General features: G+C 46.9%; 1 protein-coding gene across 5 annotated transcripts in view; it reads right to left on the bottom strand.

Annotated features, from left to right (window-relative positions):
* osbpl10b (oxysterol binding protein-like 10b) overlaps positions 1 to 24,201 on the bottom strand; it is an 84,877-nt gene extending 60,676 nt beyond the window's left edge. For 2 of the 5 annotated variants that reach the window (XM_023839036.2, XM_023839038.2), the window contains exons 1-3: positions 23,430 to 24,199; positions 8,341 to 8,516; positions 2,748 to 2,827 (exon numbers count right to left, since the gene is read on the bottom strand). In XM_023839036.2, the coding sequence (XP_023694804.1) occupies positions 2,748 to 2,827; positions 8,341 to 8,516; positions 23,430 to 23,704 (531 nt within the window). In that variant the 5' untranslated portion in view covers positions 23,705 to 24,199. Of the gene's footprint in view, positions 1 to 2,747; positions 2,828 to 8,340; positions 8,517 to 23,429 lie in introns of all 5 variants that reach the window. The other 3 variants (XM_023839035.2, XM_023839037.2, XM_072716311.1) reach the window with 3 other exon arrangements.
* Between the last annotated feature and the right edge of the window lie 794 nt (positions 24,202 to 24,995).

Here is a 24,995-nt window from a genome sequence, read left to right as displayed (position 1 = left end):
TTTCTGTCCGCTACAGCGAATAAACTCCCACACGTACTCCATGGGAGGCCGTGGAGGATCCAGCTTCACATACGAGAGCATCTTCTCCCGTAGGAAACCCGCCCTTGGCTACACGAGCAGAGCAGAGCAGAGCAGAGCGCGGGGGCCGCCTCTGCCTATCTGTGTGCAACTCTGCAGAATTTTCCAACCCTCCCAACTTTGACAAATTCTGAGATTCATGAGAAGTCTGTCTCTAGAAACCTACGGAAAGTCCCAAACTATGGAAGGCCACAAAGAGAGCAATGTGCATCTACTGACCATCGCAAGACCGTTTGGTCCAGATGATCAACATTTTCTTATGAAAGTGACCATAAGAAGCATTGACATCATCACGCTACAGTCAGCAAGCAACCAGATGTAATGCAATTTCTGGAGCAATCTATAGAATTCTTACCTCAGCTTGTGTGCAAGTTACTCTTAGGCTGTTTCTACACCATTTACATATGGATTCTTGAAAGTTCTACTAAGACTCACTGTTAAACATAAGCAGCATAACCTCCCCCAGCACGGATCCAACTGGCCTTAATGCTGACTGTCGATTAACAGCATCAGGTACAGAACCTCCCAATGATACCAGCAGCAAGGAGTGAAAACTCTCAGCATGGACTCAACATACAGCTCCCTGCGGAAACAGAACAAACAGCCAGATTATTCACTTGGGTGGCCTGTTGGGGAAGGGGGGCACTGTAAAGTGCTTTTAGCAGGTATGGAAAGGATGCAGAGAACCTGCAAAGTCCTGAGGTCACACGTGATCCCTCCCAGCCCTATTAGCAATGGTTCTATGACCTTTTGCAGGCTAATCCTGGCCTGTTTTCAGAGGAATTCCGCCATGTCTCCCTTGGGTCAAGGATGTCGATGTAGGAATGAGCTCTCCAAAGAAGCCTAAAGTTCAGTCCAGACACCTGTCACGTGGTGACCTTTCCTGGCATGCCGAGATCCCAGGGGTCGCGGCCCACGCTCGCCGGCTCAGAGGGCACCTCATATCCCGTCACCACCCCTTGCCTTCCCGCTCGGCTGAGGTCCGATTCCCAGCCGCACCAGATGCTTTCCGAAGACGATCTAAAGGCGGTGTCCGACCAGCTGGCGCCGACCCGTGACCCGAGATCCCAGCTTAAATTTGCATCTAGAGAGACCGTTTCCATGCATAAGCTCATAAACAAACATAGAACCATAATTAAACCCAAAGTCAGCCACATCTGGCATTCACAGGTCCAAGCAGCAACCGACTTGACAGTCTTGTGTTTTCGTTGAGTTACCAGGCCCCACCTCAGCCACTCCTGTAGCCCCACCCTGCACAGGCAGGATGATTTAGCTTCCCACAGGGATCCGTGTCTATTCACCTCCTGGTCCTGTGATACGGGGCCTGGCATGTGGTCTGCGTGCGGGACAGCGTGTCTGGCGAGACGGCAGGAAATTTCAAAGCTTTCAAAGACGCAGCAGGGAGCATGAGGCACTGGGAATTTCAATGCCATATATAATGTGAAGAGCCATGTCTGAACATTACACCTGGGGAGAGAACTGGGAGCAGGCGCTGGACTGAGGGGGGGGGGGAGCAGGGGGAGATTAGGGTTATTATGAGAATTCTCTGGGAGCCAAGGTGAGAGAGACACCACCAGATTGAGAGGGGGGGGGGAATGGCAGGGGAGAGCCTCTGTCTGTCAGTCTGAAGAAGAGGATTTATACATCACATCAGCAATAAAGTATCTTTTTATGATTAAAGGTGATCCATCAGAGCACAAAGGCTGAGACTCTCCAGCACATATCGGACATCACTGGCTTCCATCATCAGGGACAGAGAGACATGTTGACAAAGCGAGGAACCAGAGGAGGAGCTACAGAAATGAATGGAGACCCTCTCATAGTCAAATCTCCATTTTAAAGAAATACCTCTGACATAAAAGTAAGGAAAAAGACTTAATCCCCCGCCCACACCTCACTGTGCGTGTGTGTGTGTGTGTGTGTGTGTGTGTGTGTGTGTGTGTGTGGTGGGGGGGGGGGGGGTGCATATTGTAACCACATGATCACAGTACTAAGCTAAGAAAAGTACTAAGTATTAAGAAAATGCAAATTGAAACTGAGATACTGGTCCTTTTCATATTGAATGTTTCATTTTGAGAAATGATTCCAACAATAAAATATCGATTTTGTGACCTGGTAATTTAAATATTTATGTTTTTAGAGGGAGCAGCACACAAACTGCTACCAGGCAGTGTCTGATCCACAGTCAAGCCTTCCACCATTCTGCAGATTTTACCATTATGGTTGGCACTGCAGTGAATATTGCTATCTGGCCTGGCAATACCAACCTTCATACTGGATGGAAAATAAAATCAGTGCTATCACCCATCCCTACACTAAACTTGGCCACAGTATTAAAGCTGGATTTTAAAGTCCTTTCCCCCCCAAATTTCAGTTCAAAATTCAAAGTTATGTTTTTAGGCTATTGTCTAAAGTTCATCTCAGGGCATGAAGATCTTATTATGGTTATGCGAGATCAACCCCAAACCATTAAGGGGTATGACAACAGCTCCACGGTTGGCAGTGACAGCCCATTACCCATAATCCCCAGTGCTGCAGACTCCAGATGGGCCCCGTAACCAGCAGCCCAGATGCTACCCGCCCGAACACCTCCAGTTCCATGTTCAACTGATGGAGCCTGACAGGAAGTGTGGTATCTTGGCAACCGTGTGGGTGAGTGCCGCGCTTACCCTGGTGCTGCCGTCGGAGTGGCGGCGGGCACAAGCCTGCAGCTGGCTCATCCAGAACTGCTGCTCTTTGGCATCTGAAGCTGTGGGGGAAACGAGAGAACTTAGAGGCCGCCATTGTATGTCGACGCCTATCAGGGACGTCCTACACATGGCAACGACACTGATGAGGGCGGAAAAAGGTGCAGGGATGAGCAGAACATCTAACAGGAGTGGGAGAATGCTGCCAAGTGGCCTGTTCCTTCCCAAAAACACACAAGCAATAATAATGTTTCTGAAGATAGGATGTGTGTGACTGGAGGGGAATCCATATTCCAGTGTAGCAGGCAACATAAATTCATCAAAATGCAATGGAACAATTGAAACCTGCCCTTTAAAGTGAATTGATGCTGCATTTATTAAAAGTGACTTGCTGATTTTTATCAACACAGGTGGGTGTTTCACCAAAATATTTAAGGTTGCTCACATTTCTTAAGAGTACAAAGGCAAAGGTGCCTAGCCAGTGTAAATAAATGATGCAGCATCGGCTAAATTAGCAAACAATAAGAGCTCATCTAGATGCACCTGGTACCCAGAGCCACTGAGATCATTATGATCCATACCTACTGTAATTTGCAGAATGTGGTAAATTGCTGTCATTATGCCTGTGATCATTCTAGGCTTCCGAGCGAAACGCAGAGCCACAGGCTCTATAGTAATCCTGAAAGACCGAAGCTCGCCAAGACAAAACGCACAACCCCAGAACGCGTAATGGTGCCGGTCCTTGAAATTGCTGCCATTTTTAGCCAGACAAAAGGGGCCGCCAGCTGCGTGACAGTCACCACTCCGTCTCGCTCTGCTGAAAACTGGCCGGTATTTAATCAAAAAGGCGAAGCTTTTCTGCATGCTCTGAAACACGAGCCCAGCAATAAGCAGAGATCTTCAGCTTCGCCACAATTAGCTGTCGTTGCTGTACCAGACTAGAACGGGCTGCCGGGGAGGTTAATCACGACACTACATCCCGCATGTCCACAGACTCACATACTCCTCTGTTGGCGTCTCTGCTATGTCTGTAGTATGGAAGCTATTAACAAGCACAACAGATAGGCATGTACAGATGCATATTTCTACGAGGCAAGTGTCCAGTAAAATCATTTTAAAACCGCAAACAAGCCCCTGCCAAAAACCTAATGCTTGGCAGCAGACAAAATAATCCGACAGAACACAGTAAAGGGCAGCGAACATATTCCCAGAAGGCCAGTTGTTGCCTTGTCATGTGACCATGCCACTACTGCCCTGCCACACTGTCAGATCTCAATGTCAGTCACTAGGACAAAAGCCCCACACAGCAAACTGACAGCACTATTAAACCAACAAGCTCTCTGCTAAAAACAGAGCCTAATAATGAATACTAAAGATGGCACCGATCTGATACACACTATCGGTATCGGGCCGATACCAGCAAAAACGCTGGATCAGATAATCGGGGGGGCATGGATCGAGTAAGATACCGATCCAAATTTTCCATCAGAGACAGGTCTAGCCTGAAAAATCATGAAAATCCTTGCAGCCCTAGCGCGACATACGGTACACGGAAGTGACACACGTGATGGATGTAGCTGTTCAGCGACACGCGTGTCGGAGCCGTCATGAAGCAGTGTGGGTGGAAATACAGTAATGCCCCCTTCGCATTCGCGATTTGACATTCGTGGTTTTGGTTATTCGCAAATTGGTCGCGAACAATTAAATGGGAATATTCTTTGAGCTTGCCGAAAGATCGCAGAGACTCGTAGGAGACGCGTGAGCCAAAAACAATACTGAAAATGATTTGGATCACATGAAATCATATAATATAAAAATATTAGTAATACATAATATTTGTGAGTATAAGGGCAGACTATAATTTTAATATTTGTCTTTGTCTGAGTGACCGTGCAATCTCACATTTCTCACAATAACTGTTAAGCTTTTCAGTGCCGTTAATTTTGCATTTGTAATGAGCCCAAAACGTAGTTTACAGGGACATAATTTAGATTGTTTGTGTGCTATACAAATAGGTCTTGATAATTAATGACAAAGCAATTTGACATGCAAAGTACACAGTGCAATACTGTTTGTTCAGAATCGTTTAGACAAGCAGACTGTTATGGGCTGAGGTTAGATGTGTCCAGGTGTTATTTATGAATTTTCACATTTGCAGGGATCTTTCACCCATAACCCTCACGAATCTGAAGAGGTACTTTATGCCGAAGGAAGAAAAGGGTAAAACCGCAGAGTGCAGTGCATGTAAGGTCAGTGCGGATTTCTCTGTATGAACACAGGAACATTTATACAAAACTACATATAATCAGAGTTGTACTCTCAGATATCCCACCACTCCCAGAGGTTCCGGAGACTCCCGCAAACTGACAGCAGCTCGCTGACACCCGCAAATGATGCTGAATGTTTCGGAAATCTGTCGTTCTGCTATTTAACTGTGGTAAAATTAGCCAGCAATAGGTTTTAGTGCTGCGAACTCGCCCCAAATCCTACCACCATTCCCTAGGCCCGGTCAGCAAATCCCCCCCCCTTCCCCCGCCGGCAATATATATACACGATATTACCGTAACACCAGCCAAGCACTGGCCGACACCCCTGCCCTCCCAGATGCCCCTCACCTGCCTACATGAAATCAATATCCCTAAGGTGAGGTGTCTGTATTTTTTCTAAAGTTTGGTTATTTACTAAGTTTTCTGGCTCCATTCTATATTTTCTACAGGAAACTCATGCATATACTCTTTAACTAGAAATGGTTAGTTGGGGTATAGGGTCATGTTTTTATGACTGACTTCTTTATTATATTTAATTTGCCGACAGATCGCACAATTTGTACTTATTAACAGAAATATTCATGTTCATTTTTGTAAAAGTTGTTACTGAATAAAACAAAGAAGTAGATTTGTATAAATATCTCATTTAATATTTAGTAGTTGATAAAGGGGAAAAATATTGGATTTGTATCACTACTGACAGATAATCAAAATTTTAATATCAGTACCGGGATTGGGCTATAAAAAAAATGATATCGCGCCATCTCTAATTAATACAATGTTTGGTTGCTCTAGGGCTACTTCATGTGTCACCATAACCTGCGAGTGGAGTTTTGCTTTGAAGCCTTGATTCCCTAAGAGGGCCATAAATTACAGAACCCTTCTGTTTTCACTACGAGAGCAAGGTCAACGGCCATGCGAGAGCTACAGCCACAAAGCACGGGCACCATCGCTGCTGACTGAGCAATGACTATGTGCTATACACACCTACTGTGTGAGAATAGGCCTCATCAAGGCAGACTGATTAAGCAATCTGTCCCGTCAGTCCACGGATTACCTAGCACAGGAGCTAACAGACACCAAGTTAGAACAATCACCATTCAAATCGGGGGTTTTGGCCAGGCCGTCTGCTCCTGCTTGATTGGACAACGCTGGAAGATCAATAGAGCTGGGCTGAGCATGCAGGCATTCTAGAAACTGTACAGCTGGCAGAACAGAGGGCAAGGAGGCTTTTCAAACCAGAGCCAGCGAGTCCATGCCAAAGCCGACGGGTAGAAATTGGGGACGTCCCTTTTCTGGGGTGACAGCGATGCAGCAGCTGTTGATTCATTTTTACTCAGAGGTAGCCGACAGCACGCTGAGTCATTGAACTGAAACACTTTCACAAGAGACACATGATGAGAATATTTTTCTGAAGAAGGTCAGATCTATTGCAAAGCCTCAGATGCTGACTACAGACGCTTTTCATCATGAAGGGCTTGCTATTCTGACACCCTCTGGTTGACAGAGCCCAGCTATCCTAAAGCTTCTCGTTCATATTCATTAGGAACCAAGGAATCTACTCTTGGAATCTACTACAGCAGGGTTACAATGATTCAGCAATTCCATGCATGCCAAGAAACTTTGGGGTGAATGGAATATTCTGGAATACACATTATTAAAACCAGCCTTACATGTTTTTTCAAGTTCAACCAAATTAGAATCTTGATTCATTACGATGTTGGAGGATGTTTCCGGAATGTACTCCTCCATATTCATTAGCTCTGGATGCAGTATTTGCTGGACACCCACCTCACAAGCTGACTCTGCAGTGTCAGTGAGAGGGCTGCACTGATGGCCCCCACCCCCTACAACCCCCACCTCTCAAAGCAGAAAAACAGGAAAGCTTTTATCACTAAACCACAAACTTTAGTTTCACAGATAGTACCAGACAGGAGAGTTTCCATGACAACCCCCATGGACCCATGCACTAAACAAGGGCAGTGACTCTGTCTTATTGATACTGTATTTCAGACCTTGCAGCACACAGCTGACTGCCCGAGGCAGGTAATTAGACAAGAAGAGAGCAGCCAAACTTGCGGAAGGCCAGCTAAATGCGCCATTTGGCTCAGTCGCACTCCTCTTCACTTCATACCCTACTGGTTACTCATGGCACCGTCCCAGTACTCTTAAGGAATTATCGACAGACATCCCTCAGGGTCCCGTTTTTCTTTATCCCAAAGTCAAGACGTTCTCAGCCAAGCTGAGGGAAATGCCAATAGTGACATCGAGTGCTGACAAGGGAAAACGAACTAATGTTTAATTCTCTCTGCAGGCTGTCGGGGCATCGCTGGACCGTTTGGGACAGCCCAGGCATCATGCAGTCCGAAACAGGAGGCTTCGGAACCGTTCGGGAATCAGGTCTTACTGTAAGAAGGAACTCACAAAGGAGGAAATCACCATTTGGGAGCCCATCCAGCAACAACAAGGACCATTTCTGGGCTAGGACACATCCCAACCAGACAGATGTAAATGCTGCACCTGTCATAGGGATGATCACTCAGGGCTGAAGGGAACTACTCTACAACCCATCCCATAGAGGACCAGGCAACTACACATGTTCCACAGTGATTATAGAGCTTTTAAAGATGCAACCTGACACTGAGAGCAGTAGGAGTCTCTTCGCTGCCAGCCCAGTACCTGCACTGCTTGGAAGGTCAATCCTTAAGCTGCTAACACCAGCAAACCCACAAGCAGGTGACCAGGCATTGCAAACTACCTACTGACTGTGGACATCAGCCCTGAGATCCTCTCTGCAGACCATTTTCATCAATTGGGTCATGTATCTGCTGAGGTCCGGTTTGTCGGGCATGGCTCTCTGCCATCAGGGCCCAAAATGACCGACGACTATCATTCCCCAGAACCACCATCTTTGCTCTGATGCTCCCCTACCGGACCCCTTAAGACATTAGCAGGTCGTGTCACATTTCGGCAGCATTTGTTACAGACCAATCTGGGCCCTGAGATTCTTGCCGTCAAACCCTCTGCCCTGCTTGCTTCTACCGTTGAGTTATTTCACTCGGCAGATACATCCATTCCATTTTGACAAGGTGCCATTTTACGCTGTATGACGTACGTATGATGAAGCTGCACACACTTCACTAGGATTCGACGGCAGAGTTGAGCCTTTCTGAGGCTCTTTCACATAGAATCTGTAACGTTTTGGCCTTCCTTTTGAAGTCCACATGATCCCCAATGGCACCCCCACAGGATGGGCATAAAGGAGGTGCAGGGGTATTAGGGAGGAGCCCAGGGAGGGCGTCTCTTACCTCGGAGCTTGTAGAGCTCGCCGCTAGCTGAGTAGATGGTGAACATGTGCGGCGCCTCATCGCTTGGGGTTACAGACGCGCCGGCGAGGGGGAGCCAGCCACGGGGCTTCTGGGTCCGGCTGTGCTCATTCACGAAGTACTGCAGCTGCTCCAGCTCCGGGTCCAACACGAAGTACCTAGAGGGGAAACCAAGAGGCAAGGACAGTCATTCCTGGCCGGCGTCCAACCACCATGTGTCCGAGGTGCAAACAGCAGCGGAAAGTAAAACCGTGGGCAGTTTGATTGCTCGTTACGGGCCCTCTGAGAAGCCTATTGAACTCCGAAGAAACGAAGACTTTTAGTATGGCTGGAAATAACTTGCGGTGCCATTCTTTATGGAAGAGAAAAATAAATAGAGAATTCCTGAAGTAGAACATACCTTGCAGCACTTTGGGATGTGCAAGGACCGAATGACTGAGCCACACGCAGCAGATACCCTGTGAGAAAGTACCAGAGCACCGGAACGCGCAATCGGACCAGCATCAGATAGGGACTATCAGCTGCAGTAGTGTGAGTCTGTGCTTGCTGTCAGCATCAGCAGGGATGGGGGTTCATAAATGACACGTTAATAAACCGACACAAAGAAACGAAAATACCAAGTCACACCATCACAGGCAAAATTATTAAACTGAAAAGAGCTATTTCCACAGCAGGATGCTTCACAGAGAAACCCAAAACAAAAATACATGTACAAAAGAATTTATGCTAATATGAATACATAAAACAACAAGCCGGTGACATGTAGCTTGAATAAAGCAGTGCAGTGGAAAGAGCGATTTACTGGAAGAGAAGGACGTTCATTCCAGGGAAGTGAGGACACCACCCATTGTAAAATACACCCTCGACCCCGCCAACACACTTTTCCTTTTGTTTGGCTTGTTTGGGGGGGGAGGGGGATAATTAAATAAACAGCGGAACCCCCCCCCCCCGCCATGACATCACATTTATTACGCATTACATTGTGTTATTCGGTGGTACGAGCCATCTTTTGCTCTTCTATGCATGATTGTCTACTTAACTGATTGTCTACTTAAGTGATTCTGGTTGAGTGCTTCTCTCCGGGCTGCAACAGTTTTCCCCTTAGGGTGTTAAACAGAAGATGAGGGTGCAAATCAATTTTACTACTATGACCCCTACTGGCTATAACATGTAATACCTCCTAAATCTGATTGCTTCAGATTTGCTGCTAAAGGGATTTACACGAAACAATCTTTAATTTAACCAAGATGTCATATCATACAACGGTCGTAATCGATTTTATTGGGATCTTACTCAGCATATCATGTAGTCACTGTATAAATGCTAGTTTGTTGTAGTATATTGTTTAGTAAATGTGTAAATGTGGCACCATTGGGCTCTGGGAGAGAATATTTCAACACAGACGTGTATATTAAGGAACGCTGAGATCTGTGTGGCTGGAACTCGCTATCCTGTCCTGGACACAAGGAGGCACCAGCTAGCCAGTGAACCTGATACACTAGAATCTCTGGCTCCATGGATGAGACGGTTCACTGATCAGACGATGGTCACCTAACAGACCAAGGCACCAGCTTCTCCAGTATACAGCTGCAGCTTTGGAAGTAAAGGTCACAGCCGTCATCTGGAGGACTGGAGACGAGAAGGCCCTGACAAGAACCTCATTCCCGATCTGTCAGCAACATTGTAAATTACATCTCTGACCATGAGCCCTTTCACCTAAGACTGCACTTTGGCCCCCGCTGCCAATGGCAACCACAAGTCAATGAGCTGCTCTACAGCAGGAAAAAAGAAAGGCAGGGTGGGATACATTCACACGCTACATCAGCGAGTACCCGTCCAGTGGATATCTCTCTCTGTTATCAGTCTCTGCTGGGGTTAGCTCACCAAAGAGCCTCGAAACTTTCACATGTACATCGTCTGTCAGCCACACATAAAGTCAGCCTAGTCACATCCGCTCTGGCTCACAGACACACGCACGCACACGTTGGTCTTCCTATCTAAATGGAGAGAGTCCATTCATTTCTATGGGAAAAACCCTAATCACAATCACGACACCCTTAACCCCTACCCATTCCTAACCTTAACCATAAGTAACCAACCCAAATACAAGACTTGTGGCATTTTTACTTTTTTGATTGCATTCTCAAAAGATGTCCCCAAAAGTGATCTATGCACACCCACACACACGCACACACACACACGTCGCACGCACACACACACACACGCACGCACGTATGCATGCACATGTCGCACGCACACACACATGCGCACATCCTGGGCCTCACAGCAGCCGGCTGCTTGACAGGCAGCCACGTTGCATCGATTGATTATCCATAAGGGGTGTCCTGCAGGCCTCTTTGATCAAACGCAGATTTCACAGCAGAGGAGCTTCTGTAATTTCCAGGTCCAGGGCAGATATAACAGCTTTGGTACCAGCCACAGCGAGGGGGGGGGGTAGATCATGGATGCAGGACACCAAACTGGCCCTCCCAGTCCTCTGTGCAATATTAAGCTTATCATAAACTGAAACTGTTTTCTGGGGATTCTGATAAGGCAGACCGGTGACACGTCAAAGCCAGGAAGTCCGTGTTGGTGATCCCGACTTCCTTGTTACGAGTGAATGAGGTCAGTCGCTCGGTAAGCCCATCAGGCAAGTAATTCCACATTTTCCGCACAATAAAACCAATTCTTAGAAAACTGTCCCTCTGAGGGCTAATAATGGCCAGGAGGAAAATTAAAAATAGCATCGCACAGTCACACCCTTTGCCCTCACCTGCTTCCATGCAGTCAAGGCAGAGGGATTGCAGAAGATCTCGGCACGCCGGTGAGAATCAGCGAGTATTTAAAATTGGACGACGGCAAAGGTTATCGTCGGCCAGGGAGCTGCTCGCGCCGGAAGCTGCGCTGATAAGGGCGATCGGAGTGTCCAGTTAAGAGCCTTCTGTGAAAAACGGCGCCTTGGAAAGGACTCGGCTGTCACTCGGGGATGGAAGCGATCATTAATGGTTGTCATTCTTGGAAAGCTGTGCCAGACCCAGCATTTAGGCTGTAAGTCAAATTCACATGCATGCTTTTATTCAGGAATAGAAACACCAAAGACGCACTAGACAGCCAGACCTGTGGTACTGTCCAACTTCCATATCAAAACCACAAGTGACTTACAAAATAATTAAACTGAGCTTAGAAATGAAGGTTTTCCCCCCCTATCATTCACTTGGTTCTATTGTCGATTTTGAGTAATTTTCTCCCCTCCATCCTTCATTTCGTGTTTTCACGTGGTCCAGCCAGCATGGCCACCACCCACTGCCCCTCTCGCTGCAGGGGGTGGGCTTTGATGAACCAGTCAATCGCAGCCAAGCTCCTGCGTCACACGGTTATCTTGGCACATCCCCACCTAAAACACTCAAAGTCCAAAAGCAATATATGAGTGACTAGGACAATGGGGTGCAGGAGGTGGAAAATGCACCCTTGTTATATGGCTGTCTAAGGGGGCGGCTTAGACACTCGGAATAATAAGAAAACTTGCTTGTCCTCGTAACTAACACTTCAGTAACAGTGAAGAAAATGCAAAGTCTGCCAACATCACACAGAACACTGCAGGTCATCAAAGCTCTTCCGTGTTACATGTGACAGCTACTCACAGCTCATAACTCGCGAGTTACTAGCAAATTCATTTAAAAAAAAAAAAAAGGCTTGCAGAAGACATAGCTGTCAGTCATCAGGGACTAAGAGGGGCGGAGCTTGTGGGCCTGGTCCGGCCCCCTTCAGGAAGAGGCCCCGCCCTCACCCTCAGAAGCCTGATAGCAGGCGGAGGGGGGGAGCAGGAAAGGGAGGAAAACATAGGGAAGTGAAAGTGGGAGAGGTGTCAAGCTGCCGAACACACGACGCCGGCTCTGCAGCTGGATGGAGGAACCAGAGCCAGAAGGGAAGGTCACCTCAACCCAGGGGTAACACTGGACCACATTCCAGCTGATTGGGCCATCAAGGGGTCACCCACAGGTCCCGGCTCGGCCTGCAAGCAGATAACCACCCCTGGGGGCAGGAATATGGGCAGACAGGCAGTAAAACAATGCCAGGTACTAAAAGCACCACAAATCACAGACCGCGACCAGATTACAGACTACCAACCAGCACAGACACATGACCAATCCAAGTGACTGTGATTAATTTTCTACAACTATCAGACATTAATTAGCTTCTTTTGAAACCCATTAAAATGTCCATAATCTCCTTGCTCATATTGTCCCCAACAGACAGGCCAGAAGTTTATTTTTCCAAAATCTGCTGAAATGGCTCCTTTTTCACATTAAACCTTGTATCACGTCGTTTCCTTCCCATCCTGCCCCGACAAAACTCCGGAAACTCCGGAAAACACACAGCTTCCCAGCTGACGTCCGCTTCTCTTCTAGCAAATTCTCTTGTCTTCAGTAAAATCAGGAATCAGGCCAGAAATATCTGTGCCCTGCTGAATGTTACGCAAGCCTCCGCCCTCGTGACCCCACCTGTTGCTTCTTGCCCCACCAGCCGAGAGATGTAAAATAATAAAGATAAAAATGTTGCACCGCATCAGCACCCAACCCAACTAGAGCTGCCCCCGGCCTGGTCCCCAGGAGCCCAGGAACCATTCCTCGTAGGCGTTTTCCCTGGGGGCGGCGCTGTCCAGGCCTGCCGGAACACACCCCGCGACATCATCACGGTGACCGACCTCATTCGGCCGCGGTTCCAGGTGTCGTTTTTAATCACAAACAGGCACAATAACGTAACACGGCATCAGGGCGAGATCAGCCTCCGTGCTGGGAGGGAGGAGGGAGGAGGAGGGGGTGGCCAAAGTGGAGCCGGTCTGTCTACAAGCTGAGCAAATAAGCCACAAGTTCACCTTGAAATTAACTTCTGACATTGAGCAGATTGTTTTAAACAACAACAATCAGTGATCCCCAGTGGCCGAAGTGTGGCTGTCCTTAACACAGGGATTTCAGCTTCGCCTTAACACAGCGGAGAGTTCAGCTTCGCCTTAACACAGTGGGGATTTCAGCTTCGCCTTAACACAGCAGAGATTTCAGCTTCGCCTTAACACAGTGGGGATTTCAGCTTCGCCTTAACACAGCGGAGATTTCAGCTTCGCCATAACACAGTGGGGATTTCAGCTTCGCCTGAACACAGCGGGGATTTCAGCTTCGCCTTCAGTGGCGTATGGGCTAAAACCAGCCAGAATTTTACAGACATCTCTTCTGAGAGTGTAGGATAGAGATTGCCGCACATGTCCCATCTGACACACACACACACACACATCTGATGCCCTTTGTCGATGCGTACGTGGTGTGAATGTCAGGATAAGACGGCACGCACACCTACACCAGTGGGCACACATTACACGCCATACACACGTGCACCTACATATCCACTGGCATCCCACACACGTGTCTGCAGGCATGCACTGGCAACACATCCCCCGCCCCCCAAAAAAAAATAAAAAATTAAGTACCATTTAATTTAACAATTTAATATCTGATGTCCAATTGGAAAAAAACTCACTCTGATCCATTTGACTAGTGTGGTTCTGAAGTATCACCCACCGCATGGCTGCACTCAGGCTCTCTCCCCTGAGGTGGCTTGTTGTGTGCTGGGTGCGGCAAGGCACTGAATTCACTGCATGCTCCTTACCTTACCTCTTTGTAAGGGTTTAGTAATTCTCAGTCTCATACAATGAGAAAAAAATTCTCCATTCCCAAATGTGAACGTGAGGGTGTGTGTGTGTGTGCACACGTGTGTTCATAGGAGTATGCGTGCGTCTGGGCGCAGGTGCACACGTTTCAGTGCGTACCTGCCAAGCAGCTCTGGCCGCCACAGCACGCAGCAGCGACACGCCAGGAGAAGAAGCAGGAGAGTCGTGCATGCAGAGCGGAGACGAGGCTGATGTAATTACCATAAAGGCCTGTAATTACCCAGATAACTAATTACTGAGACAGACATCCACCCACCCCCTTCCCCATGGCAGGATTGTGGCTGCCCGTGTTCAGCGCACCGCCGCCCGTACGTCACGCGGGCATCCGGACAGCCAGCAGGTCACCGTGTCGGGGGCTCGGTGCGCCGGTGTCCTGCATCACGCTCAACCCACCCCCGCCTGCCACGCTGCAATGAACAGCGGGCCCCCGCAGCCCCAACTTCCCACCCGCGGTGAGGAAAACAGCGCCTTTCCATAAAATCAGCAGTTCCATCAAATCTCCGTGCCGTGCCGTGCCGGGGCAGGAAGGAAATGGCTCTAGAGAGAAGACACGCAGAGAACCGGCTTCAGGGAGCCGTCTCTCAAGAACGATTTCATAAAAAGCCAAATAAAAATCTCATCCATACATCCATCCAGGTCATGGTCACGGGGCCAAATAAAACATTCACCCTCAAAACGCTCTCTGTACAGAATGAAATGAAAGAGCGTGAGGCTCGTCTGAGGGAACATCGATCTCACACCATGTGACGCACTTATCGATCCGGCTTTTCCACTCCAATCAGCTGCAAGCGTCTGACCCTTAAAAAGGTCTTCATTTTGAAAAAGTTTGATCTGTGCGTCCCAGATTGCACAGTTTGACCACATCCACCACAACGCACAGCTCACAAGTACCTGATAGATACTCACGGCCCTCAACAAAATATCCATTACTATAAACACTAAGCTGCTTTGTATAGATGTTCTGAGTAATAAGGCATCCAATTTCAATCCAACCAACCATCATTCCAACAGCTTATGCTCAGTCACACACAGAATATTCCGGCATCTAGTTTATGGACTAATCTGTTCATTCACTGAGGATTGGCTCCTTCCGTCTAATTGCTGACAACTACTAGCGCCACCTAGCTGCCCATTCAGTGGACTACAGGACGAAACCACCCACACAAATCAAGGCTACATCAAGCTGAGGCTGAAGGGGCCGTCAGCACAACACAATCAGGAAGTGCAGGTCGATGCAGAGCTGATTCCCGCGAGAGGGTCAGATTCCCCTTCGAGAAGCACACCGGATGCTCCAAGGACAGGCCTTAAAGACGGTGCTGGGGGGGTCACCGGGTACTGATCTGCTTTAAAAGCCTGGAACGACAGAAATGGCACAAAGCAAAACAAAAGCAACAAGCCAGAAGCAGGGATGTCTGTAAGGAAGAAGTAGGGCAGCACGAAATATCATTTCAGCACTGTTATCGCAATATGCACACGTGCAATAATCACATTGTTTTTGAAGTGATTAATTGTCATTGTTGACAGACCACAGCACACAACAACAAAATGTATCCTCTGTATTTAACCCATTTGTGACACTGTAACATAGCAGTGGGCAGCTGATTAAGTGCCTGATTAAGTGCCCGTGGGGACGGTACTTTGCTCAGGGTACCTCAGTGGTACCTTGCTGGTCGGGGGTTCTAGGGTTACCATACGTCCGGGATCCCTCGGACACGTCCTCTTTTTGGGCACCAGTCTGGGCATTCAGGCGGTTTTTCAAAAATGGCCGGTTTGTCCACCTTTAGCACTGCAACCCGTATGGTCCAGTGCTGCAAGTTACAGTGGAGAACCAAGTACAGGAAAAGGCACCAATTTTCAGTATACAGCAGCCACTCAGTATCATCACACAGAGTGTGCAAGGTCCGTGCACAGGTTTACTTAAATTAACTACATAAATTAACTAATAAGCACATCCTTACGTGTCACGCTGCCCCGAGTAACGTTATCATCCAGAATCCTCTCCCACTTTATTTATGCATTTGTTTTTGAATCACACAGTCTGTTTGAAGTTTAAAAAACTTGAAAAAGACTTGTATACACACATATATTGTGTCATTAGTGTGTAGATTGTAAAATGAGAGTTAACTGTATGGTTGCCATACGGACGGGTTTCCCCAGACGTTTTTTGTTTTACAGGGCTGGTAAGGAAAAACTCATTAATATTCATGAGAGACGTGCTACCCGATTGGCCGGTTAATGCAAACTCATAAATATTCTGATCCCAGAACACACCCTCTTTTCCTGTCTTACCAAATATGATAGCCCAAGAGCATTTGAACCAGCAACCTTTCAACCACAAGCATGCTTCCCTAACAACTAGGCCACCACTGCACCCAGAACACAGCTGCTGCTACTGAATGACATGCAAGCTCTCTGCATGCACGGCAAAACACCAATCACGGCGATTCCTGATAAAGCAGCGCAATTCCAATATTATCATTGCATGTTACGCATGTAATTTAATGCGAACATCGCAAGGACCACGATAGTCAGCGGAGTTAAGAAAATAAGTTACACTAATGTTTTTACTCTGCTGAAGCCATTTTTACTGTCATAGGGAACAACACTTAGTAAGCCTTGCAATTTTAATGATAATGTCAAGATAACAGAGTACATGTTTTAAAAAAAAATCTGTTTAAACTTTAAAATTTAAGCTGCTCCTTTTGCAAAATATTTGCATGCGCTCCTGGAGCGAAACATAATCATTTGGTTTCCTTGCTGACTCACAGTCAGTGTGGTGTATTTTTAACAGAAATGACAACGATGGAGAAAAGCAAACAAGAACGGGCCATCAAAAGGCATTCGCCTTCTGCTGTATGAAAATATTTTGTATTCCATAGAGATGATACTGAGCTTAAACAAGTGATTTGTCAACATTGCTTTGTTTCTACTGGCACAACTAACAAGCAACACAACCAACTTCTTTGATACATTACTGATAGATAAGATCTATTTGGCTACAGTTTATTTTGGGTCAATTTCATCTCTTATTTTTCTTTTAGAAATATCGCAATCTCAAAAATTTTAAATACCCCGATGTGATTTTTTCTTCCCTTCTGTATCATGCCCTTTCAAAAAGGAACCAGACTTACATTTTTTCCAGATGCTTTTATCCAAAGTTTTTTGAGAAAGCAGGGTCAGGCCGTTTCCATAGTGACCCTGCTCAGCTGATCAATAGTGAGATTACTCTGCTGATTCTGGGATTCGAACCTTCCGATCACAAGCACAGCGCCCCCCCCACTGACCCCTCTGAACAGAGTCAATTTCTGACTCTCCATGGCCGACATCATCCCAATTGGACGTTCAGCCAGTTCTTTGTGAGATCATTCACCCAACCTTCCGCTCAGGCTGACTGAAAGGGTCAGTCAGCAGGCTCCCATTCCCGCTGAGTTGAGTGCACAGAGACATCTCAGCCAATGGGGGGGGGTGCCCTTCCATTCTCCCCATCGACGTCATCTGTGTCCTTTAAGTCTTTGAGAACTATTTTCTCGCCAAACCAGAATCCCGTAAACTTCCCAGATATCTGCAATAAAAACACATCAACGGCACGACCTCCATATCCTCATCCTACCTTCAGTCTTCCAACAGCCAACATGGATCTTGTCTACAAAGTCTGGTCCAACACAAGAGTTTGGTTATCTTTTCAAAGCTTTTGTTAAAGCGTTGACTGTTCACAGTTAAGGGCTTCCCTTTCAACAGAACATGCTATAAAAAGCCTATTTTTAAACAAATAAAACAGGGCTTTAAAAAAAAAAACTTAAAGAATATGCAGCAGAAAAGAACCAAAATTGAAAGACAACGGAAAACTCTCCTATTTAGCTTTCTGTCAGACTCGTCACATAAGCCCATTCCGTAGGGATAAAATAATGAAGCCGCAATATTCAGATACCACACACACCACAACAACTGTCAAAAGACAGAAAAGACTGCCAGACAGTTCATTTTAACGGGAAAAGCCTTTTTTAAAAAATAATAATATCTCACTGCCTCAGGCATAGAACCCAGTGTTTATTCGAATACATCTCAGCTGTCCGGAAGGTAGCTTCCGGAAAACAGCAGAGATCCTGCAAAAATCCCACTCCATTACCAAGTGAATTTATGAAGGCCACAAGAATCTCCATGCTATCTATTCTTGCCACGCCAGACAGCCATGCATCATGTTTCGTGGTCTGGTGTGCCAGAACCTTCCACGTCTTCCTTTACTAGAGAAATCAATGAGATAACACCTTTTCATACAGTCAACCATGTTACATAAGATCAGAGACCAGAGCACAAAACCAGATGTTAATAAACACAAATAACTGCCGATTCACACAAGGTTGGCCATCAAACCAAAATGTCTTGATCCACAGAATTAGAGCAAGAGCAGTGATCCTTACAGCTTTACTCAGTACAGATAAAATTTTGTCCGTGCTGCAGAAACATTGTGTAAGATGGTTCACTAATCGTCTTGACACCCAGACAGTCTGTGCATTGAACCAAGCCCGCCGTCACAACGAATCAAGATATGCCCACCTCAATTTGAGTTCAGTACAGCCTCTGCTCTGGATAACCATCACCAAACATAGCTGAGATTACAGAGCATCATGGCTATTTCACTCAGACTACATACAGAGTCGTCAACTCTCACACATCTGGCGTGACACACTTTCAGATTGTCACACCCACGCAAGAGATCTTAAGGCAAATCTATACTATTCCATTATAACTCCGAAGATTAGCTACATCATAGGCATTGGGGTAGTTTGCAAACCCTACAGACATTACATTTATAAAGTAATAATACTGTTACAAACTTCTCTCGAATTGAAAATCTCACTCCAGCCAGCTGACCAAAGTTGGTAACCTTGTAGGTATGACTGAGCAGTAAAAGTATTTCTAGTTTATCATACTTTCTCTTCGCAACTTCACAACATTTAGTGTTGATTTAGAAAATCACAACAGCTGTAAACACGATACTGGACATTATGGTTATAAAGCAGTGATACATTATTGCCGAAACAAATTCTTTTTAGCTTATTCATTTCCTGATTTTCATAGATAAGTGCCTGTTAAGCAACACCGTTACCAAAAGAACGCAAAGGCGTAGCCATGGAGCCCTTGCCAGGGGCAAAAGCGCCTATTTTAATCTCTGAAAGATATTTAGCGCTTTGATACTCAGAACTCTTCAAGGGTATGTTTTAAATCTTACCTCACCATCGCTTCCGGAAGGTTTTTGATGAATAAAGGAGTAGCAACGATTAAGCTACAGATGCTAAATTACTGAACCAGCTGTAACGGCAGTATTAAGGGCACTGGGGGATATCGGGTCTGTTTGCACAACGAAAGATGACCAGAAGCTGAACACAGCATATATGCAATGCTTGACAAATGAATGGGATTTTTCAATGTACACTCGGTGAAAGAAGAAAGTTAAGCACCCAGAAATAATGGTCCGATTTGGATGTAATTTAGTACATGCACAGACCAGTGATGGCTATATAAATGATACGATTTGCAAGTCGCTGGAACCTCTAGTCACCAGACACAGAGGATGCCTCCGAGATGCATTAGACAGCATTACCAGCACTTGACGGAGTTTGATAGGGGTCACATTGTGGGTTTGCATGAGACCAGGTGGTCATATCGTACAATTGCCTGGCATGTGGGGCATGCAGATGTCACTGTCACCCGACGTTGGAACCAATGGGCACGTGAGGGCACCCACACACGTCGTGAAGGTTCCAAGACAGACCACACCAAGGGAAGAACATCATATTGTGCGCCAGGGATTACAGAACCACATGACATCTGCGCCTGTCATCTGGACACAGGTATTGGACTCTGTAAAACACCCTGGGCCATCTCACACTGTGTCTCGACGACTGGCATTAGCCGGACTACAGGTTCACCGTCCCATGCTTAGGCTGCCGTTAACACCAGCACAGAGACGGCTGCGTTTGGACTGGTGCCAGAACCGAGAGGCCTGGACAGATAATGAGCGGCATCATACCATGTTCAGCGATGGAACTTGGTCCTGCATTACCACAGATGACCATTGTGTGCACGAATGGGTGGCACCAAGGGGAGAGGACCGATCCTGCCAATGTTGTGCAGAGACACACCGGCGTTAGTCCTCGCATCATGGTGTGGGGAGCCGTAGGGTATGACATCATGGTGTGGGGAGCCGTAGGGTATGACATCATGGTGTGGGGAGCCATAGGGTATGACATCATGGTAGGGGAGCCGTAGGCTATGACATCATGGTGTGGGGAGCCGTAGGGTATGACATCATGGTGTGGGGAGCCGTAGGCTATGACATCATGGTGTGGGGAGCCGTAGGGTATGACATCATGGTAGGGGAGCCGTAGGCTATGACTTCAGGTCATCTCTGGTAGTGATTCGGGGGACCCTGACAACACAGCACTAAGTCAGTGACGTCCTGTGTCCGCATGACTTACCCCTCCTGAGACAGCTCCCTGGTACAGTCTTTCAACAAGACAATGCCCGTCCACAAATGGCACGTGTCTATGAACTGCCTGCGTCATGTTGAGGTCCTCCCATGACCAGCCAGGTCCCCTGATCTTTCCCCAATCTGACATGTGAGGGATCAGCTCGGACGTCAACTCAGACCCAGTGCCAGTCTTGGGAGGATCTGGAGGCCCAGTTACAACAGCCGTGGGCCGACTTGCCGCAGGAGAGGAAACATCGGCTGTACGACTCCCTTCTGCACCATATCACCACGTGTATCCAGGCCGGGGGGTGCCACACCCTACTGACATGGGACCAGCAGAATGCCCAAACTGCCAACTCTGTTGTGCGTTTGATCTGATATTATAATCATTGTGATACAGTCACATGGCCATTCACCACGTGCAGATTCATTTCATTTCCACCACTCCATCTGGGTAATTAACCTTTTTTGTAACTGAGTATATTTAAAAGTGAAATACACCCCATGCACTGGTGACGACATGGACACTGTGTGGTAGTTTGTTGTTCTGCAACTGGCAAACGGGAACTGGGTCTGTGTTGGTCTTTGACACACCCAATACTTATAACCCAAAGCCATAAAATCTCCATTTTAAACATGCGAGAAAGAGAGAGAGAGAGAGAGAGAGAGAGAGAGATCAATTACACAGCTGACCTGTTAATCACATTCCAGGTGCCACACATTTTTTTTATTTCCTGGTCTATTTCCGTTTAGACACATTATGCCTGCTACGTGTGTTTTCCCCCTTATCAGCTTGTTAATATTGATTCATTTAGACGGGTATTGGAGGTATATCAGTCATTTGTCTTCGTGCACTTTAAAATATTGCTATCGATCCTTGAGGGGAGAGCAGACACGTACTCAATAACGCACGGTTCAGCCCAATCTGCGCATAATTTAGTTACGGACACTGATAAGCGAGATACTAAGCGGAGCGGCAATTCAGTTACGGTCTGCACAGCTGCGAGCGCATTCGGGATAACTCATCTATAGCAGCCATACAATCACTGAAAAGCAGAGCTCATTTAAGGGAAAATTGCTTTTTTTTTCCTCCTTATGCCTTTCATTAATAACTGCTTGCTGTAGCATTTCCTTCCCAAACGGATGGATGACTTGTACTGTCGCGTTCCAGCCCAGCGAGAAGCGAGCTCCCTCCATCATCCGGCCAGTCCAGTAGGTTAGTCAGCTCCGGGGACTCTGTAAAGTAGGCTGCCTGAACGGATCCATAGCCAAATAATAAAATAAAGCTCCACCATCTGCCCGGATGTCAGACAGAGCCCCTTACGAGGGTCGATTATTGCACTGTAACCCCATTTTAATATTATAATATTGTCCGTGCATAGTTACCCCAATTTAAAGACAAGTGACGCAGTATAAGTGTCAGAGAAAGAAACATTGAACACGTTTACGTTAAACTGAATGCTTAATCCATCTGCAAACCTTTGCCATATAGGTGTTGTGTATATGGTTCTTGTTCAAATAGTAGCCCTATCGGATGGATTTTCCGTAGGCTAAATGGGACTAACAAATGACGTGGTGGAAATCGGTTACAATAATTAAATCACCTTGGCAGCCGCTTCTGGTGCTGAATGTTTGGCTCTCCGTGTTAGGGTGTTACTCTCTATCAAGCGCACTTCTGTACATTGTATTAGATCTAGGGGGGGAAACCCCAATTGAACCCTAACACCACTTAAAGACTGGAAGCCCTCCTGGTCTGGGAGACTGGAGGAGAGCCAGTTATGGGCAGGGAGGACCACAGCACACGCGGGGAAACCGATCCAAAGGCGTCCAATCCATCAGTACTGTGCGATCACAAGATACCCCAGCCGGCAGCAACAGGAGCAATTCGGTTTGACGGAGTACCGGAGACACCGAGGGCTGGAAAACCCCTCTCTTCAAGTCCAAAAATCCGGTTACACGGGGTTCTGTGCTCTAACCTCCATCAGATAAACATTTTCCAAGAGACCGGCCACATGATCTGTAACAGTTGGCAGCGAGCCGTGTCCTTAGTGCCCTACACACCCACCACGTTATTGACATAAAAGACTGGCTATTTTTTTATTTACTCCCATTTCTCCTCGTGGTTGGTGACGTTCGTGTTAGTGGCCAACAGCATATGACTTTAATCCAATAACAAACATGGCTGTAGTTATAAATACAGCACTAACACTATTTAGTGCTGACTGCTTAACAGTTCTTCCTGTCCAACAGAGAGTATAAGGGTCAGCGGTGGTATTTTTTGCTGACTTGTTAAAATAAGTTAAAGCTTTGCCAAAAGAAAAAAATCTCGCAGTTTGCGTACAGGTAGCCTAGTAAGTGTACCGGATAACGTTAGGGTCCGTTGCCTCGCCTTCCATTTAAGCAAAAGCACTCGTCGATGCCCTCAAAAATGGAAAAAAAAAGGTTTTTAGTTACTCTGCGCGAACCATTTTTCCTGGGTGTACCGGGAGCATGTTCGTGGGTATCCCCTTCCCCTCCGATCTCACCCACGCACCTTTTTTTGGGAAGGGGGGTGGTGTTTCGGTAAACGTGGCAGCATGTACAGCCTCCACACCAACACCGAGCGCGTCCGCAGTTCCGCCAGCTCACTCGCAGCCGGCCGATCGGTTACATTTACAAACGTTACCTTTTGACAACATGACCGTCCCACACACGTTCGCCATGACCATGAGCACATCACGTAACACGATCGTGATTCTGTTGCTTCAGTCGCGGGACGCATTTTAAACGGCTATTTCACACGCTGGCCATTCGTCATCCCCACGCTTGAACTCTGCGGAGAATAACCGTGCACGCAACTCCGGGGGTCCCACTTTTAGCGCGATCGGGGACCGGTACCTGTTCTGCCAGCCCTGCAGCAGGTTCGTGTATTTGCTCAGCACTCCTTCCAGGTGCCGCCTGTTAGGCTGCTGCATGCTCCCGCTGTTTCCCGCTGTCCCTGCACGGCTGCCTCCCCCTCCAGCGGGGCTGCTGGCAGAGCCTGATCCCGCTCCCGAGCTCGGGGTGTGGGAGCCGCTTCTCCCAAGCTTCTTCGTCGAATTCCCGCGATCCGAAGAGGTCGATCCCGGGCCGCTTTTATGAGCCCCCGAATGGACGCCGCACGCCTTTTCCATGGTCGCAACGTGTTACTGGTGTCGTGTCAAATCATAAGTGGTGCAAGAGTAGCGAATGTTCCTTGAGTTAAACGAACAACTTTAAAAAAGAAATATCCATACTGCTCGGACTGGATGGCTCGCTTTTTCGGACGCGCTCCCGTTCATCACCCTCAGTTACGTCGAAGCCTGTTCTTGCTTGCTGCGGCTGTGGAGACACCGTCCTTCTGTTTCGGAGCCACTCCGTTGGAAATCACCGCTGGGGTCACTCCCACCACTCCTCCGCCAACCCGGATACCGTGTTACAATACGATCCAGCAGCTACACATCACCACGGCGCTGGGAGGGGGCTCCATTTGACAGCACACATACACGCACATTTGAAGCGAGGGGCTCCGCCGCCACCGCCTTTACCCGAAACGTGGATTTTGCACCGGCGATGACGTTGAGATTAACATATTGTACTGCCTGCTGGTTTGCAGTTCTTAATCAGAATCTTCATCATTATCGGCGGTCTTTGCTGTTTTACTGCGACGCTAGAGGGCTGCATAAGGACTGCATATTTTTATATCTAGGAAAAACGCGCATTACAGTCTGATCGACATTTCATGTCTCCGTTGAATGTAAAATTGTACAAATTCTACATATTTTTGTATTTAACTAATAAAAAGGACATTCTGGGGCAAACAGTAACCCACTATATTTGGATGCAATCTAAATTAAGTTTACCGGGTGTAATTAAGTAGGCTGTAATAGTTTATATTTAGGAAATCTAATTGAAATCGATATGTGTTCCACATTATTCAATTAAAAAGTCCACAATTTCTCAACTTGCTCTTTAATCGTTAACAAAGAATAACTGAACACAATTTACTTACACTAATCATCCTTAGGAACTATCGAACCATTTACAATGCCGGAATAACGAACACTTTACTAGTGACACATCTACAAGCGACACAGAATTTGCATCTGACAGAAATGCACCAGCATGGTAAATGCACATTCAACGAGCAAAAAATCACTTCCAGTAACAGCAGCTGCATTTACCGTGGGATTGTATCGTTCTACGAAAAAAAAACACCACCCCACCGCAGAGTGAAAAAACCCGTACTTACTACCGACTCTTAATACATTGCACACATGCAAGCTTAGCAATGATGAATGATGGGAATGAAACATATTTGTTTCCCAAACACTAAGTTCAGTAAAATTGGCATGCTAAAATATATTAAATAATACATTGTTCTACGAGTACATTATTCAGACAGTAAATATACAATCTGAGACGTCTTTTGCACTAGGTGTACAT

The sequence above is a fragment of the Paramormyrops kingsleyae genome, chromosome 9 (assembly GCF_048594095.1).
Source record: "Paramormyrops kingsleyae isolate MSU_618 chromosome 9, PKINGS_0.4, whole genome shotgun sequence".
Classification (NCBI taxonomy): Eukaryota; Metazoa; Chordata; class Actinopteri; order Osteoglossiformes; family Mormyridae; genus Paramormyrops; species Paramormyrops kingsleyae.
The sequence above is the reverse complement of the archived record's forward strand: the minus strand, read 5'-3'. Positions and strand labels throughout refer to the sequence as shown.